At 59.7% G+C, this 12,435-nt stretch overlaps 2 protein-coding genes across 4 annotated transcripts; both read right to left on the reverse strand.

The window, feature by feature from the left end:
* Positions 1 to 178: 178 nt before the first annotated feature.
* RAB7B (RAB7B, member RAS oncogene family) lies at positions 179 to 3,990 on the reverse strand. Of its 3 annotated transcripts, none has more exons than XM_042013661.1 (6): positions 3,641 to 3,990; positions 2,622 to 2,683; positions 2,381 to 2,507; positions 1,930 to 2,076; positions 1,264 to 1,389; positions 179 to 855 (listed from the first exon to the last, which is right to left on the reverse strand). In XM_042013661.1, the coding sequence occupies exons 1-6, from the start codon at positions 3,797 to 3,799 to the stop codon at positions 775 to 777; spliced, it is 702 nt and encodes a 233-aa protein (XP_041869595.1). In that variant the 5' UTR covers positions 3,800 to 3,990; the 3' UTR covers positions 179 to 774. The 3 variants fall into 3 exon arrangements, with proteins under 3 accessions (XP_041869595.1, XP_041869594.1, XP_041869593.1); XM_042013660.1 differs by having other exon boundaries at positions 1,861 to 2,076; positions 3,656 to 3,984; XM_042013659.1 differs by having other exon boundaries at positions 1,861 to 2,076; positions 3,641 to 3,984.
* Positions 3,991 to 6,920: 2,930 nt separating this feature from the next.
* Positions 6,921 to 10,749, reverse strand: CTSE (cathepsin E). The gene is made up of 9 exons (XM_042013637.1): positions 10,651 to 10,749; positions 9,970 to 10,123; positions 9,266 to 9,383; positions 8,564 to 8,682; positions 8,278 to 8,477; positions 7,925 to 8,047; positions 7,698 to 7,839; positions 7,510 to 7,608; positions 6,921 to 7,316 (listed from the first exon to the last, which is right to left on the reverse strand). Exons 1-9 carry the CDS (start codon positions 10,707 to 10,709, stop codon positions 7,152 to 7,154), a joined length of 1,179 nt encoding a protein of 392 aa, XP_041869571.1. The 5' UTR covers positions 10,710 to 10,749; the 3' UTR covers positions 6,921 to 7,151.
* Between the last annotated feature and the right edge of the window lie 1,686 nt (positions 10,750 to 12,435).

Genomic DNA, 12,435 nt, shown 5'->3' on the forward strand with positions numbered 1-12,435 from the left:
AAAGAAAAAGAAAAAGAAAAAGAAAAAGAAAAAGAAAAAGAAAAAGGCAGACCAAAATGCATCCCCCAGCCCCGAGAAGCTGAACAGGCTCAGGGAGGAAAGTCTGGAGCACAAGAATCTGGAGCCCCCATCCCATCCTCCTGCTGCAGGATCTGGGGAGCATTTTGCAACACATAAATATAAATAAAAATGAAATATTTAATTTCCTTTAAAACAGAAAAAAAAAATAAGTACCCCTGACAAAGTGCTTTTTTGAGAATCCTCCCCAGCGAGGTGGGAGGTGGAAGGTGTTTGATGGGGGAATATGTGCGAGAGCAGGGGAAACTGAGGCACAGAATTGTTGCCTCCACAGTGGCTGGTCCCAGGAGGGCCCTGTGCCGAGGCCACCAGCCCCACTTGTCCCCCCCCAGGCCAGCCCATACCCACCCTGAGAGCCGTGGGGACACCAGGGAAGGGTCACCCGTGGTGCCAAGGCCGTGGTCTCTGGAGAGGCATCGGGAGCACTGCCCGTGTCCCTGGCACCGTCACCGCAGGGACATCGCCCGCTCGGGTGCCAGACGGCAGCAGATCGAGGGGGGACAGGGCCACCGTGGCACTGAGGTGATTGGGAGAGCAGCTCCAGAGCCGTGGGAAGCAGCAAATCCCGGGATGTGCAGGCAGCCGGCCCTGGTGCGTCCAGCGGTGGCATGGCCAGCAGCCCTGTGGCCAGGCTGGAGTGGGCAGCGGGCACAGACCCCCGGGCTGTGGGCATCGTGGGGTCCACCGGCCCCAGGGTCAGCAGCAGCTCTTCTTGGGTTTGTCGTTGGGAGTGAGCTTGATGGAGTCGGTTAAATAACTCTCAAAAATCCCTTTGTACTGGAGAGAAACGGAGAAGGGAAAGGATGAGTGACACCAGCTCGGAGCCACCCCGCGGACCGCAGAGCGCTGGGGTTCAGCCCCGACTTGTGATTAAAGGCAAAATCCAGGGAAAAGCCACCTAGTGCAGGGCTTGGGGACACCAAAGTCCCCGCGGGACGGCCGCTAGAGGACAGTGCTGGCGCGCTGTGGGTGCCACACGCCGCGGTCCCATCACCGTGCGAAAAGGAAACGGCAATTCCTATTCCTATTGACTTAGGATCGAACACTGCTGCGTTCCCCATTCCCGGGGCTCTCCGCTGCAGCAGGAGCTATTCCATATGGGAGGATCTGTCAGACCAGCCCCGGCTGAGCCCAGCTCCCTCCCGAACCCCTGCCCGGCACAGCTCGGAGCAGGAGGACGCTCACCCTGCTCAGTGCCTGCTTCGCGAGGGTCTCAAAAGCCTCGGCCACGTTGATGTTGTTCTTGGCACTGACTTCAAAATACGGGATGTCCTTCTCCTTGCACCAGGCTGAGGCCGTTTCCTCGGGTACCTGCGGGGAGGGAGGAGAGGATGGAGCCGCAGCTCAGGGATGGTACAGGAGATCCTCCTCACCCACGCAGGCACAGCTGGGCAAGGGCAGTGCCTGAGGTTGTAATTCCTGCTGCTCTGGTGGGGACAGCCTCTGCCCCAAGGGACAGCAGGGGGATGCTGCTTATCCCCTCCAAGAGTCCTGGGGGAGGTGGCAGCTCCTTGCCTGGAGCCCTGGTTTTCATGTGAAATTAAGGAGAAGGCTGGTTCTGAGGTGAAGGATCAATCCCCATAAGCCTTTAGGGCCCTACAGCATCCCAGTCATACAATCATGGAATTGTTTAGGTTGGAAAAGATCTTTAAGATCATCACGTGCAGCCATTAACCCAGCACTAAACCGTGTCCCCAAGTGCCACATCTGTACAGCTTTTAAATCCCTCCAGGGATGGTGACTCCACCACTACTCATCCCGCTCTCCCTGCTCCACCCTCACCTGCCGGTCACAGAGGTCTATCTTGTTCCCCAGCACCACCATGGGGAAATCCTGTTCTCTAGAAATGACCTTCTCCAGGAAGTCATCTCTCCAGTTGTCCAGGGCCTCAAAGGACTCCCTGTCTGTCACGTCGAAGGCCAGCACGCAGCCGTCTGAGCCTTTGTAGAAGGTGGACACCATGGAGCGGAATCGCTCCTGTCCCCCCGTGTCCCAGATCTAGGGCAGAGGAGGGCACAGATAAACACACAACACGAGCAGGGTGGGTGTTGGCAGCCCAGGGGAGCAGCTTCAGAGAGTGCTGAGCCCCCAGAATTCCTGTGGGATTCCAGTGCAGTTCATGGATGCTGAAAATCAGGCTCTGAAAACCGGGCTCTGAAAATCAGGCTCAGAAAACCGGGCTCTGCATGTCCAGCCCTGCACCTCATGCTGCCAGTGGGCATTTGGGCACAGCAGGACAGAGTGGGACACACACGGCCCTGGGATCAGGGTGGGCACCCCGGGCAGTGCCAGCTGTGCTCACCTGCAGCTTCAGGGGGCTGTTGTCCACCGCGAGGACCTTGGTGAGGATGCTGGCACCCAGCGTGGTGCGGTAATCCTCGTAAAACGTCTTGTGCACGTACTGGTGCAGCAGAGAGGTCTTGCCCACGCTGGTGATGAGGAAAGGGGCACTGGAGAGGCTTTTCCCTGCTCAGGGGCGGGTGACAGCAGGAGCTGCACACCCAGCACGCACAGGGGGCTTCCCTCCCTTGCCAGCTCCTTACCCCAGAGCTCCGATGATGATGATCTTCAGATCCACCTTCTTGCTGGCATCCATGGACAGGCCCTGTGGGGCGAGAGGGACCCACCGGCCTGTGGGGATGGCACTGGCTCCCGCTGGCGCCGGTGGTGCTGCCCAAGCCCTCTCCCTGCTCCCACCCTCCCGCCGCGGGACCGCGGATGTCGCTGTGTCCTCACCGTGCCAGCACCATGCCCGTGCCATGCCAGCAGCTGCTGCACTCGTGCCCTAGGCATGGTGGGGACAGAAACCCCCCGGCCAAGCCCGGCCCACGGCCCCGCCCGCGCCGGGCTCCCGGGGAGCCGGAGCACGCCCAGACTCGCCGGCTCATCTCCATTCAAAGCTGCCGGGAGCCACTTCCCCGCTTCTCCCACCCCCTCTCGAGCGCAGTCCTTCCCCTAAGCCTGGCACACGCGTCTGGGGTCCTGCTGAAAATTACATTTATTGAAGAAGACCCCAGCCGGGTGGAATTCCTTGGTGCCCCAAGCGCGGCTCAGGGAGCATCCCCGCCCGGGAGAACCCGGGAATCTCCCCGCAGGATGTATCCCCATTATGTCCCAGTGTCCCCACATGCTCTGAGCCTGGTCAGGACCCCTGAAACCCCCTCCCCAGGTGGGACCAGCATCCTCCAGCAGCCCCAGCAGCTCCATCCTCACGGCAGCGTCCGGCACCGCCGGCCAAGGCACAGATGGAAACACTGGCAGCCTCATCCCTGCATTTTTCTCCGATGCGCTGGCCAGCCCTGCGCCGTTCCCCCTTGGAACACCACCAGGGAGCTCTCAGCTGTGGGCTCCAGGCCCCCCTGCACCCTCTGCCCCCCGTGCCCGGCCGCGGGCAGCATCCTCGGCACCGGCAGAGCCTCGTGTCTCAGCACACACAAACTTCCCGGTCCTTTCGCCAGCTTTTTGGCAGGCCAGATGTTTTTAAACTCAAAATGGAGTTTCCCCAGAGTTTTTGCCTCCTCGCCGTTGCTCCGGGGGTCTCGGCTGCCCCCCGGGGACTCACCTGCGGAGCACTCACCTGCCGGGGCGGCCGGGCAGCCAAGGCTCCCGGCTCCGCTCCCGCCGGGTCGGGGAGGGGAGAGGCGAGAGAGGAGGATCCGGGAAAGGGCGGCCGATCCCTGCCCTCTCGGGGAAGGCGGCTGCGGGCCCCGCTCCGTGACATCAGCAGAAAGGGGCCGAGATCCTGCCGGGGCTGGCGGAGCCGCGGGCGGGGGCTGGGATGTCCATGGATTTTCCCTCGATTCCGGGGCTCTGCCGAGTGTCCCCGGCTCGGGTCCGATAGGGGGAGGAGAACAAGGTTCTCCCCGTCTGCTGGAGTTTGGGATGGACTTTTGGCTTCTCCTCTGGCTCAGATTCCCCCCGGTTCCTTTCTGCCACCTCCCCGGGACCCCCTTTCTGCGTCTCCGATGGGCAATTTTTGAGGGATGAGAACAAAAGGCGGGCGGGGCTGTGGGCAGCATCCCGGGAGCCATCCCGGACTTTGCTCCGACAACACGGGATGGGACACGCGGATTTGGGAGCTGAGGAGGGGCGGGGATCCCTCTGAGCAGGGTGGGAATCAGGAGCATTTCCAGCCCCTCCATCCCTGCCACCCCCAGCCCTCAGGGGTCCCGCCCAGCACCCACAGCCAGCACGGGAACCCCAGAAACACCCCAAAAAGAGGGAACAGAGCTGGTGACACCCCCAAAAGAGGGAACAGGGCAGGGAACATCTCCTGCAGGATGTGTTCAATCAGAAATGGGATTTTGGGGATCTCAGCTGCCCCCGTGGAGCAGCCAAGGACACCTCTGGCCGTCTCTCCCAGCGCCAGGCTGGTGCCTGGGGCTCTTCGGAGTGGGGAAACCTGCTTGGCCACGGCCGCAAAGCCGCAGCTCTGCTTCCCGGCGTGCGAGGACAGGTCCCGTGCCCGTGCCAAGCATTCTGTAGGATTTGGGGTTTGCAGTGGGAGCGGGGTGCCCCATCTGTGAACTCTCCCTCACCCTGAACCAGCAGCCCCCCAGTTGCTGGTGGTCCCCCTGCCCAGGTTTCGGGGTCCCTCTGAGAGCACTGGCTTTTGCTTTTCCACTTCCATCATTCTCGTAGATTTTTTTTCCCCTTACAGGCCCTAATGCGATCTCAGGGAGGATCACTGAGCTCAGCAGGACACACCCTCCTCCCCCTCCTCTCCAGGTGTAATCTGGGACCTGTCTGGCCAGAAAAATCTGTTTTTCCCCCCAGAGGGCAGGCGCTGGGAGGAGCTGGGCTGAGGCAGAAGGACCTGAGCCATTTCTCACAGGCGGCCAGTAAAAGGCTGGCGTTTCCCTGGAGCAGCTCTCCCCAGTCCCTCTGTTCAGCCCCTTTTCACCATCCTGCTTCACCTTTGCTCTTGCAGACAGAATTTATTGTTCAACCTCCCCCCGCAACAACTTCTGCCCTCATTCCTCTGGCGTGGCCCTGGTGCGCCGAGCGTTGCTCACTCTGTCAGGTGATCGATGCCTCTCCACGCTGCCGGGGCTGGGGTTTGTGGCCAATCCCAAACTGCAGCTGATGCCCAAGGCCACTTCTGCTTTTGGCCGGGGAGGCCAGGGTACCAGGGTACATCAGCATCAGCTCTGGCTTTGGTTTGATTTCATGGAAAAAGGGATTTTCCCAAAGCTCCTGCTCTCCTAATCCCCCCTGGGCTGAGATTCTGCCTGGACAAAGGCAGTGGGAGCAGCGAGGAGGAGGTGATGGCCAAATCATTGCTCAGCAGCTCCAGCCACCACAGCTTCAGTCCCATCCCGGCTGCTCCCCCACGTCAGCGATTTGGAGGAAAAGGCGTGGGTTTTGTGGCCTGTGACTGTGAGGAAAGTGATGAAACCCAGGCTGGGGCTGACACAGCCGGGGGAAAGGCTCGTGGGGACAAGGAGAGGACGGGCTGTGTCCTGCAAGGCTGGGAGAGAGAGGGAAAAGGAAGGAAGCAAAGGGCATCTGAGTGTTCCCCGCGCTGTTCAGCCTCCCTGGGGCACCGCAGGGCTGCTCTTTGCTGGAATGCTCACACTTCTTGGAGCAACTTCCCCCCCAAACCTGTCAAGGGGGCACGGAATGCTCTGGGATCCCAAAAACACGGCATCAGAGCAGTTCTGGGTGAGTCCAGCTCTCACTGCCAGCTGCTGTTTGGGGACACTGGCTGGTCCCTGTCATGCTGGGGAGATGCTCCCCCCACCAGCCCCTGGGCTCGTGCTCAGCAGCACCTCGGCGTGCTGAGGGTTAAGGTGGAAGAGGGACAGGAGACCTTTGTCCAGCTGCCCCAGCACTTTATCTGGGACTGCAGCAGGGGTGAAGTCAACACAGGAAACGTCACCGAGCCCACGCTGGTCAGTGGCACAATCAGTGCCTCTGGGCAAGGCAGATATCTCCCTTTATTTCCAACCACAAGGCTCAGCCGCAAAGTTTACGACCAGATCCGAATATTCCAGAGCTCCCAGCCCTGAAGGCTGCTCAGGTCCGGGAAGGATGGAGCAGCCACCAAGCTGGGCTGGGACGTGGGCACTCCAGCACTGCCCGGCCTCGGCACTGCTGGCCTCAGGGTCAGTGGAGAAAACAGAGCAAAGGCCTGGATAAAAATAACCTTTTCTGAGCTTCCCTTTCTCGCTGCCTCAGGGTGCATCACTCGTGAGCCACCGCTGCTCCAGCACTCTAACACACCCCTCGTGCCATCAGCAGTCATGTGTGCCACAGTCACTCCTGGGGACCCCCATGGCCAGGAGCCCTCTGCAGCCCCCTCAGCCCCCCAGGGCCCCCCAGAACACCCCAGCCAGCCCAGACCAGGGCTCAGCAGCTGTTTTGTCCCTTCTGGTGGCCTTCAAGGGCCCACCAAGCACGCAGTCCTTGTAAGTTCCCCGAGGGAATCAAAGTGAAATTCTCTGGAAATCACCAGCTGTTCTGGGAGTTTTATGGCACAGAAAGAGCCCCAGGGTCTTTCCAGTCTCCTCGTTACCTTTTTGTTTACCAGCACCAACTGCTGACTGAGGAGAGGTGTATTCCCAGTGCTCCCTTGGCCCCTGCCCTGCCCACAGGCCCATGGGATGCTCAGGGATGGCCACAGACACCTCTGGGGTTTCTGCTCTACCTGGGGGCAAAGCATCTTCTTCTTTCTGCCCCTTGGGAATCCCAGGGGAGCTCCAGCCACGCTGGGAGTGCAGCCCTGGCAGTGCCATGGATCACCCAGAGAGGAGGGCAAGGAGGATTTAACCCCCAGTGCAACCCTTTGAGATGTGCTGGATTTCTGCTGGGCTGCTGCTGACAGAACATGAGAGGCTTGGGTTTGTTAAAGCTTTTATTGGCTCAGGATTGAAAAATGGAGAATGTGCAGAGCAGATCACAGAGCTGCTCGAGACGCTTTTATATCACAGTGTCCTGGCGAGGACTGGACTTCTGCTGGGCTCTGCAGCTGCATCCCTGGGTGTCTTCACCCCCTGGGGACACTGAGGCCGTGGTGACATCCCCTGCCCTGCCGAGGTCAGTCCCTCTCCTGCCCCATGGATGTCACAGCCCTAAGGGACGGCGGGGGCCAACCCCACCAAGTTATTGCCACGGTCGAAGACGGAGTAGAACTGACGGATGAAAACATCACCCAAAATCCAGAGGGGTCCCGTGGGAGGGGGGATGTCACTCCCCTGGAAGCCGCTGATACAGAAGGTCATGTCAGCGCTGTACTCCTGGGGAAGGAGAAGGGGAAAGCTGGGATGAAGCCGAGAGCCTCGTGCACATGGAAACACCCAGGAATGGTGGCGAAGCAGAAACCAGTGGGGTTTGTCACCCTCAGGGACACTCTGCCAGCTCCCAGCGTCAGCTTTGCCACTGGAGCTGTTGGGATTTGGGGTTGGTGGTGCCGGGGAGCCGCAGCCATACCACGAGGGTGTAAGCCTGGGCGCTGAGCGTGTAGGGCAGCCCGTTGATGGTGAAGGTCAGGTCAGGCATCACGTCGAGGTTGCTGCACTCCACGGCGTACTGGAACACAGCTGGGGGCTCAGGATGTCCCTTCCAGCAGGGAGGAGTCCCCAAGCTTTGTCCCCTCCTGTCCCCACCCTGGCTCTCACCTCTCCATCCACAGACACAGCCCCAATAAGGTTTTGCAGTTCTTTGATCTCCTTGGTGGGGCCCGTGATGAGCGATGTCCCGGTGTCCACGATGGCCTGGCAGCCGTTGGCACAGAAAGTCGCTGTCCCACCCAGCTGGATGCTGGAAGAGGGGAGAAGGAGCAGGAGGGATTTGTCCTGCCCTCCCAGCCCAGCCCTGCCCTCCCACCCTGCCCAGCACCACTCACTTGTCCAGCTGGATCTGCCAGTACCCCTGCTGGGTGACCGGCACCCAGTTCAGGGTGCCCGTGAAGCGGGAGGTGTCAAAGCCCCCAAAAAGCAGCTCTCCTCCCTGGGGGGACTCAGGGTTCCTGCAGGGAGGAGGAAGAGGAGGACACATGAGGGATTTTTTTCTGTTTAGCATGAATTTACCCCAAATTTCTCCCCACAAATGCTGTAAGGCCAGAGGTCTGTGCTGCTCAACCTGGTACCAAAAACCCTGCATTGGCTCAGTAAAATATCTGTATTTTGGCAGCCCCTCCCACTCCCTAAAGCAACGCCAGACTCTGAGCAACACCCCGGAGCAAAGCCGTGTCCGTACGAGCTCATGTAGACAGAGAAAATGGGCAGCTCCACCAGATTTTGGGCCATCATGTTGTCGAAGACAGGGGTGACCCCATCCACGGCCAGGGAGGGATAAGCCAGCCCCAGGATCCCATCGAACCCAGCATCCAGGAAGGCTTTTCCCGGCTCACTGATGCTCTCTGCAAACTGCTGGTTGCTCACGGTGAGACCCTCAACCTGCAGGGAGGAGGCGGTTCCGTGTTGAGCCTGTGGGCAAGTCCCGGGCACATCGTCCAGAGCAGGGGACCCCAAAGGGCACTCACGGCTACTTGGTCGGACCCGATGATCCCCGTCAGGCTCCCGGTGCCGTACTGGATGGAGAAGGGGGTCCCTATCGCCTGGTAGGTGCTGGACTGGGTTGGCCGGAACCTGATGTGCTCAGCTGGGGGAGAAGATGGGATCTGTCACCAGAGATGTCATTTTTTTGCGTGGCCACAGCTGCCAGGAGCCATCACCAGTGAGGAAAAGTGATGGTGCAGCGCGGTGTCACCAAAACTCCTGGTTATGGGGACTCCGCTGAGGGACCTGTTGGAGTTTTGAGGGGGAATGAAACCTCTTCCATTTCAGTCTGAAGGGTCCAAGGGCTGTTGGGGGGAGCAGCATTTAATGAGTCCCCAGACGAGCTCTGCTCTCCCTGCTTTACAGCCAGCAGCAGCCCCCGGGCGCTGCCGGATCCAGTCACATTCCCCAATTCCCACTGGGCTCCGGGGGAAGCCCTGGGGCTGCTCGGGGATGCTCCGTGTCCCACAGCAGCAGTCTGGGCTCTCTGGGGTCGGCTGATCGCTGACAGCCCCAAAAAGCCACATTTGTCCCCTGCTGAGCCCCTGGGCTGTCACCCCCTGCTTTGACCCCTGGATTTCTGTCACGTCTCTGTGACCTACAGGGCTCAGCTGGGTGGGGGCGGCCCCCAAGACCTTGGGGTTGGTGCTCGGTGGCTTCTCTGGGGTCGGGGGGTCCCCACTCACCGCAGGCTTTGCTGACACAGTAGACAGAAGGCACCCAGAGGTTGGAGGAGCCCGTGTCGAACACCACGGTGAAATTCTGAGGGGGGGTCCCGATGGAGATCTGCCCAAAATACTCCATCTGCCGAAGAGAGCCCCGTGAGCCATCAGCACACCCAGAAATGCTGGCACGGGGGAGCCGGGGGTGTCTGCAGGGCACGGATGGGGCTCGGTGTTTGATCTGCCCCAGCCAGGCTGTGCCAGGTGGAAAAAAGGAGACAAATATTTAAGGAACAACAATGGGAACTGAGGACAAAAGGCCGCACGGTGGGGGCTGGGCCCTGAGGGGACCCTCGTCACCAGCCGGGAGCTTTGGGGACAGGGCGTTCCCCACTAGGGAACGGGATTGTCCCGGGGAACCCCCTCCACCTCGGGGTGCTCTGTGGTGGGCTCTGCTCTGGAAAGCGTGTAACTTGAATTTTGGAGGAAATCTGTCCCCAGGGGGGTGGGCAGAGCATAGCAGGGAGGGAGGGGGCTGGCAGTGCCTGCCATGAATGCGCTGCCTTGTCCTCATCCTCACATTCCCGGGGACAGAGGGCCGGGCAGGCAGCGAGCCCTGGCACGGCGGGCACCGCCAGGAGCCGCGGGATTTGTGGGAAGCGTTTGGGCATCGGGCACTGCTCAGGCAAATGGAGGGTGCTGCCATCCCTCTGAGCGCCCCTGCTCACATCCAGGAAGTTGACGAGGGGCTCGTTGGTCTCCGAGAAGGCGGCGCAGTCCTCGCTGTCCGTGTCCAGCCCCCCCTGGGCTTTCCAGAGGTGCGAGAGCCGCCCCTGATCCCGCAGCAGCTTCCGCAGGGAGCGGCGCCTGGTCAGGGGCACCCTGGGGAGAAGGGTCCTGGTCACTCATGGAGGTGCTGCCGATGTCCTGCAGTCCCTGTGCCCACCCTGAGGGTCCCGGCACCAGGCCAGGATGAGGGTTTAGAGCCCACATCCTCCCACTGCAATGATTTCCAGCCGAGGCCCAGCGAAAGAGGGGCACTTGATGTGTTTTAGGAGGCAGGAAATGAAGGCCAGAGCGCGCAGGGGAGCATCCACGCCACAGCAGTGGCGAGACAGGCAGCTCGGTGTCCGTGCTGGGAAGGACCTTGGGGCTGGGCAGGATGAGCAGGGCCAAGGGGAATTCAGGCCGGTGTTTTCTGCCCTGTCTGCATGCACAGACCCCCTTTGCAGACCCCTCCTGCTGCTCACAGGCTCTGCCCAGAGGGATGGAGAACCCAGAAACCCCAGAGCGGTGCCACCGCTCCGGCACAGCCGCGGGGTGTCCAGGCTGAGCTCTGCCATCCATCACACCTGGGAGTGACCCCCCAGACCCTGGGGAGCCGGGCTGCACCCTGGGGACCCCCTTACCTTCTCAGGGCGCCGGCCAGGCCCAGGCAGAGCGCGGCGAGGAGGAGCAGGCGCCTCATGGCGTGGCTCGGTGGCTGTGCCCGCACCGGCAGCGCCGTGGTGCCGCTCTTATACCGACGGTGCCAAGCCCGATAAGGGCCCTGCCAGAGTCAACACCGGGCTCGGGCACCCCGAATGAATCACTGGCCACGGCCCAGGCGAGGCTGAGCGGGCGCTCCGGGGTCACGTTTGCTTTTCTGGGTGAGGACGGCGTTGGGGGACCTGTGGGAGCTGAGCAGGGGCTGGTTTGGCTGATTCTGGGGCAGTGGAGGCCCCGCAGAGGGAGCAGAATGGGGTCCCCGTCCCAGCACCAGCCCCTTATCCACTGGTGGAAACCCCCCAAAACGCTTTAGGGGAACATTTCCCTTCTCCTTCACCCCACAGCCCCACCCCAGGGACCTGCCCGTGGCCGTGGGGTGCCCCAAACCCCGGCAGCTGCGGGGAGGTGCAGGAAAAGGATGCGTTTGTGCCATCAGGGCAGCCACCGACCTCATTTTAAAAGGCACAGACTAATTAGCGGTGATGAGCGGCGCGGGAAGGTGCGACTTTCCCTTCCACACGCCGGGAAGGAGCAGCTTCCCGTGGGAGACAGCTCCCTGGTGCTCTGCAGCCGCTAATGGGCTCGTCCCCGGTGAGTTTTGTTTAACTCGGGACGGGCGTCTCATTAAAGCCTCTGCGAGTGCAAACAGCAAATGCTGATGAACAAATAAAGCCTTCAGCTATGGGGGGAGCCAGTGGGGGCAGGCGAGGGTTTTCCTGCTGCCGCCATCTCCCAGGCCCGGGATGATGCTGTTTTCCTTATTCTCCATGGTTTTGGCGTTGCATAATCGAGGGTGGGTGCTAAAGGGGGTGTTTTGTTCAGCGAGCCCCATTCACGTGATTAACAGGGTTTAGCACCGTGCTAATCAATTTTTTGTTTGTCCCAGTGAGCCTGTTTTATCTAATTAAATTTTATCTCATCAAAGCCCTCGCCCAGGAAATTAAAGTCCTCATTCGTGAGGCACAGGTACCAACGGTGGCTGGGGACAGCTGAGTCACGTCCTGCTGTCACCGGGACCTGGTGTCCCCATCCCTGGAGATGCTGCCAGGTCCCTCCTCTCCCCGGCTTTGCAGGCAGATTAAGCTTTAAAAAATGCATCAAATATTTCTCGATGTGAGCAGGAGAGCATTGGGTACAGCACAGTTGATGCCGATGGCAAGTGCAGCTGTTTTTCCAAAACAAATGAAAATTCCCTGCATTCCCCCATGCTGCAATGCTTTATTTTTATTTTTTGTGGCTTTTATACAAATTTATTATCTCCTTCGCCTTTTGAGATGCAGTTTAATGTACCAGCCTCTCTCCTTGTCCTAATCACATATTCATGGATTAGAAAGAAACTTCCTAAAACAAAAGCAGCTGCAGCAAGTGCCAGATCAGCTGAAAACAGCAAGTGGATTGTTCCAGACATGGTTTATAACCTGAAAATCCTGTCAGGAAACACAGCCTGAAGGGTCACTGGGCTTCGGAGATAAACGTGAGGGTGAGCAGCAGCACAGACACGCCAAACACTTCAAGTGAAATAGTTTATTTTGTGGAAAAGATTCCCCAATTGGATCATCATAATCTGCAAACTCCTGGCAGCGGGTTCAGTATTAAAATAGGAAGATGAAAGTTATAACGAGGCCAGACCTTTCATTTAGGAATTTCTGCAGTTAAGCAAATCTATTTTGACTTTTTAGTTATTTTAGAAGCAGTTTGATAAGCTA

The sequence above is a fragment of the Corvus kubaryi genome, unplaced genomic scaffold (assembly GCF_017639235.1).
Source record: "Corvus kubaryi isolate FWS band 111438036 unplaced genomic scaffold, C.kubaryi_AGA036_p1.0 split1-37355, whole genome shotgun sequence".
In the NCBI taxonomy this organism is placed as follows: Eukaryota; Metazoa; Chordata; class Aves; order Passeriformes; family Corvidae; genus Corvus; species Corvus kubaryi.

Coding starts and splice junctions, on each gene's coding strand:
- RAB7B (XM_042013659.1), bottom strand. CDS start 3,799: ATGTCACGGAGCGGGGCCCGCAGCCGCCTTCCCCGAGAGGGCAGGGAT. Junction 2,684..3,640: donor GGCAGGTGAGTGCTCCGCAG/GTGAGTCCCCGG, acceptor CTCGCCCCACAG/GGCCTGTCCATGGATGCCAG. Junction 2,508..2,621: donor ATCATCATCGGAGCTCTGGG/GTAAGGAGCTGG, acceptor CCTCATCACCAG/CGTGGGCAAGACCTCTCTGC.
- CTSE (XM_042013637.1), bottom strand. CDS start 10,709: ATGAGGCGCCTGCTCCTCCTCGCCGCGCTCTGCCTGGGCCTGGCCGGC. Junction 9,384..9,969: donor CCCTCGTCAACTTCCTGGAT/GTGAGCAGGGGC, acceptor TCTCTTCGGCAG/ATGGAGTATTTTGGGCAGAT. Junction 7,609..7,697: donor CTGTGTCTGTGGATGGAGAG/GTGAGAGCCAGG, acceptor GCTGTGTTCCAG/TACGCCGTGGAGTGCAGCAA.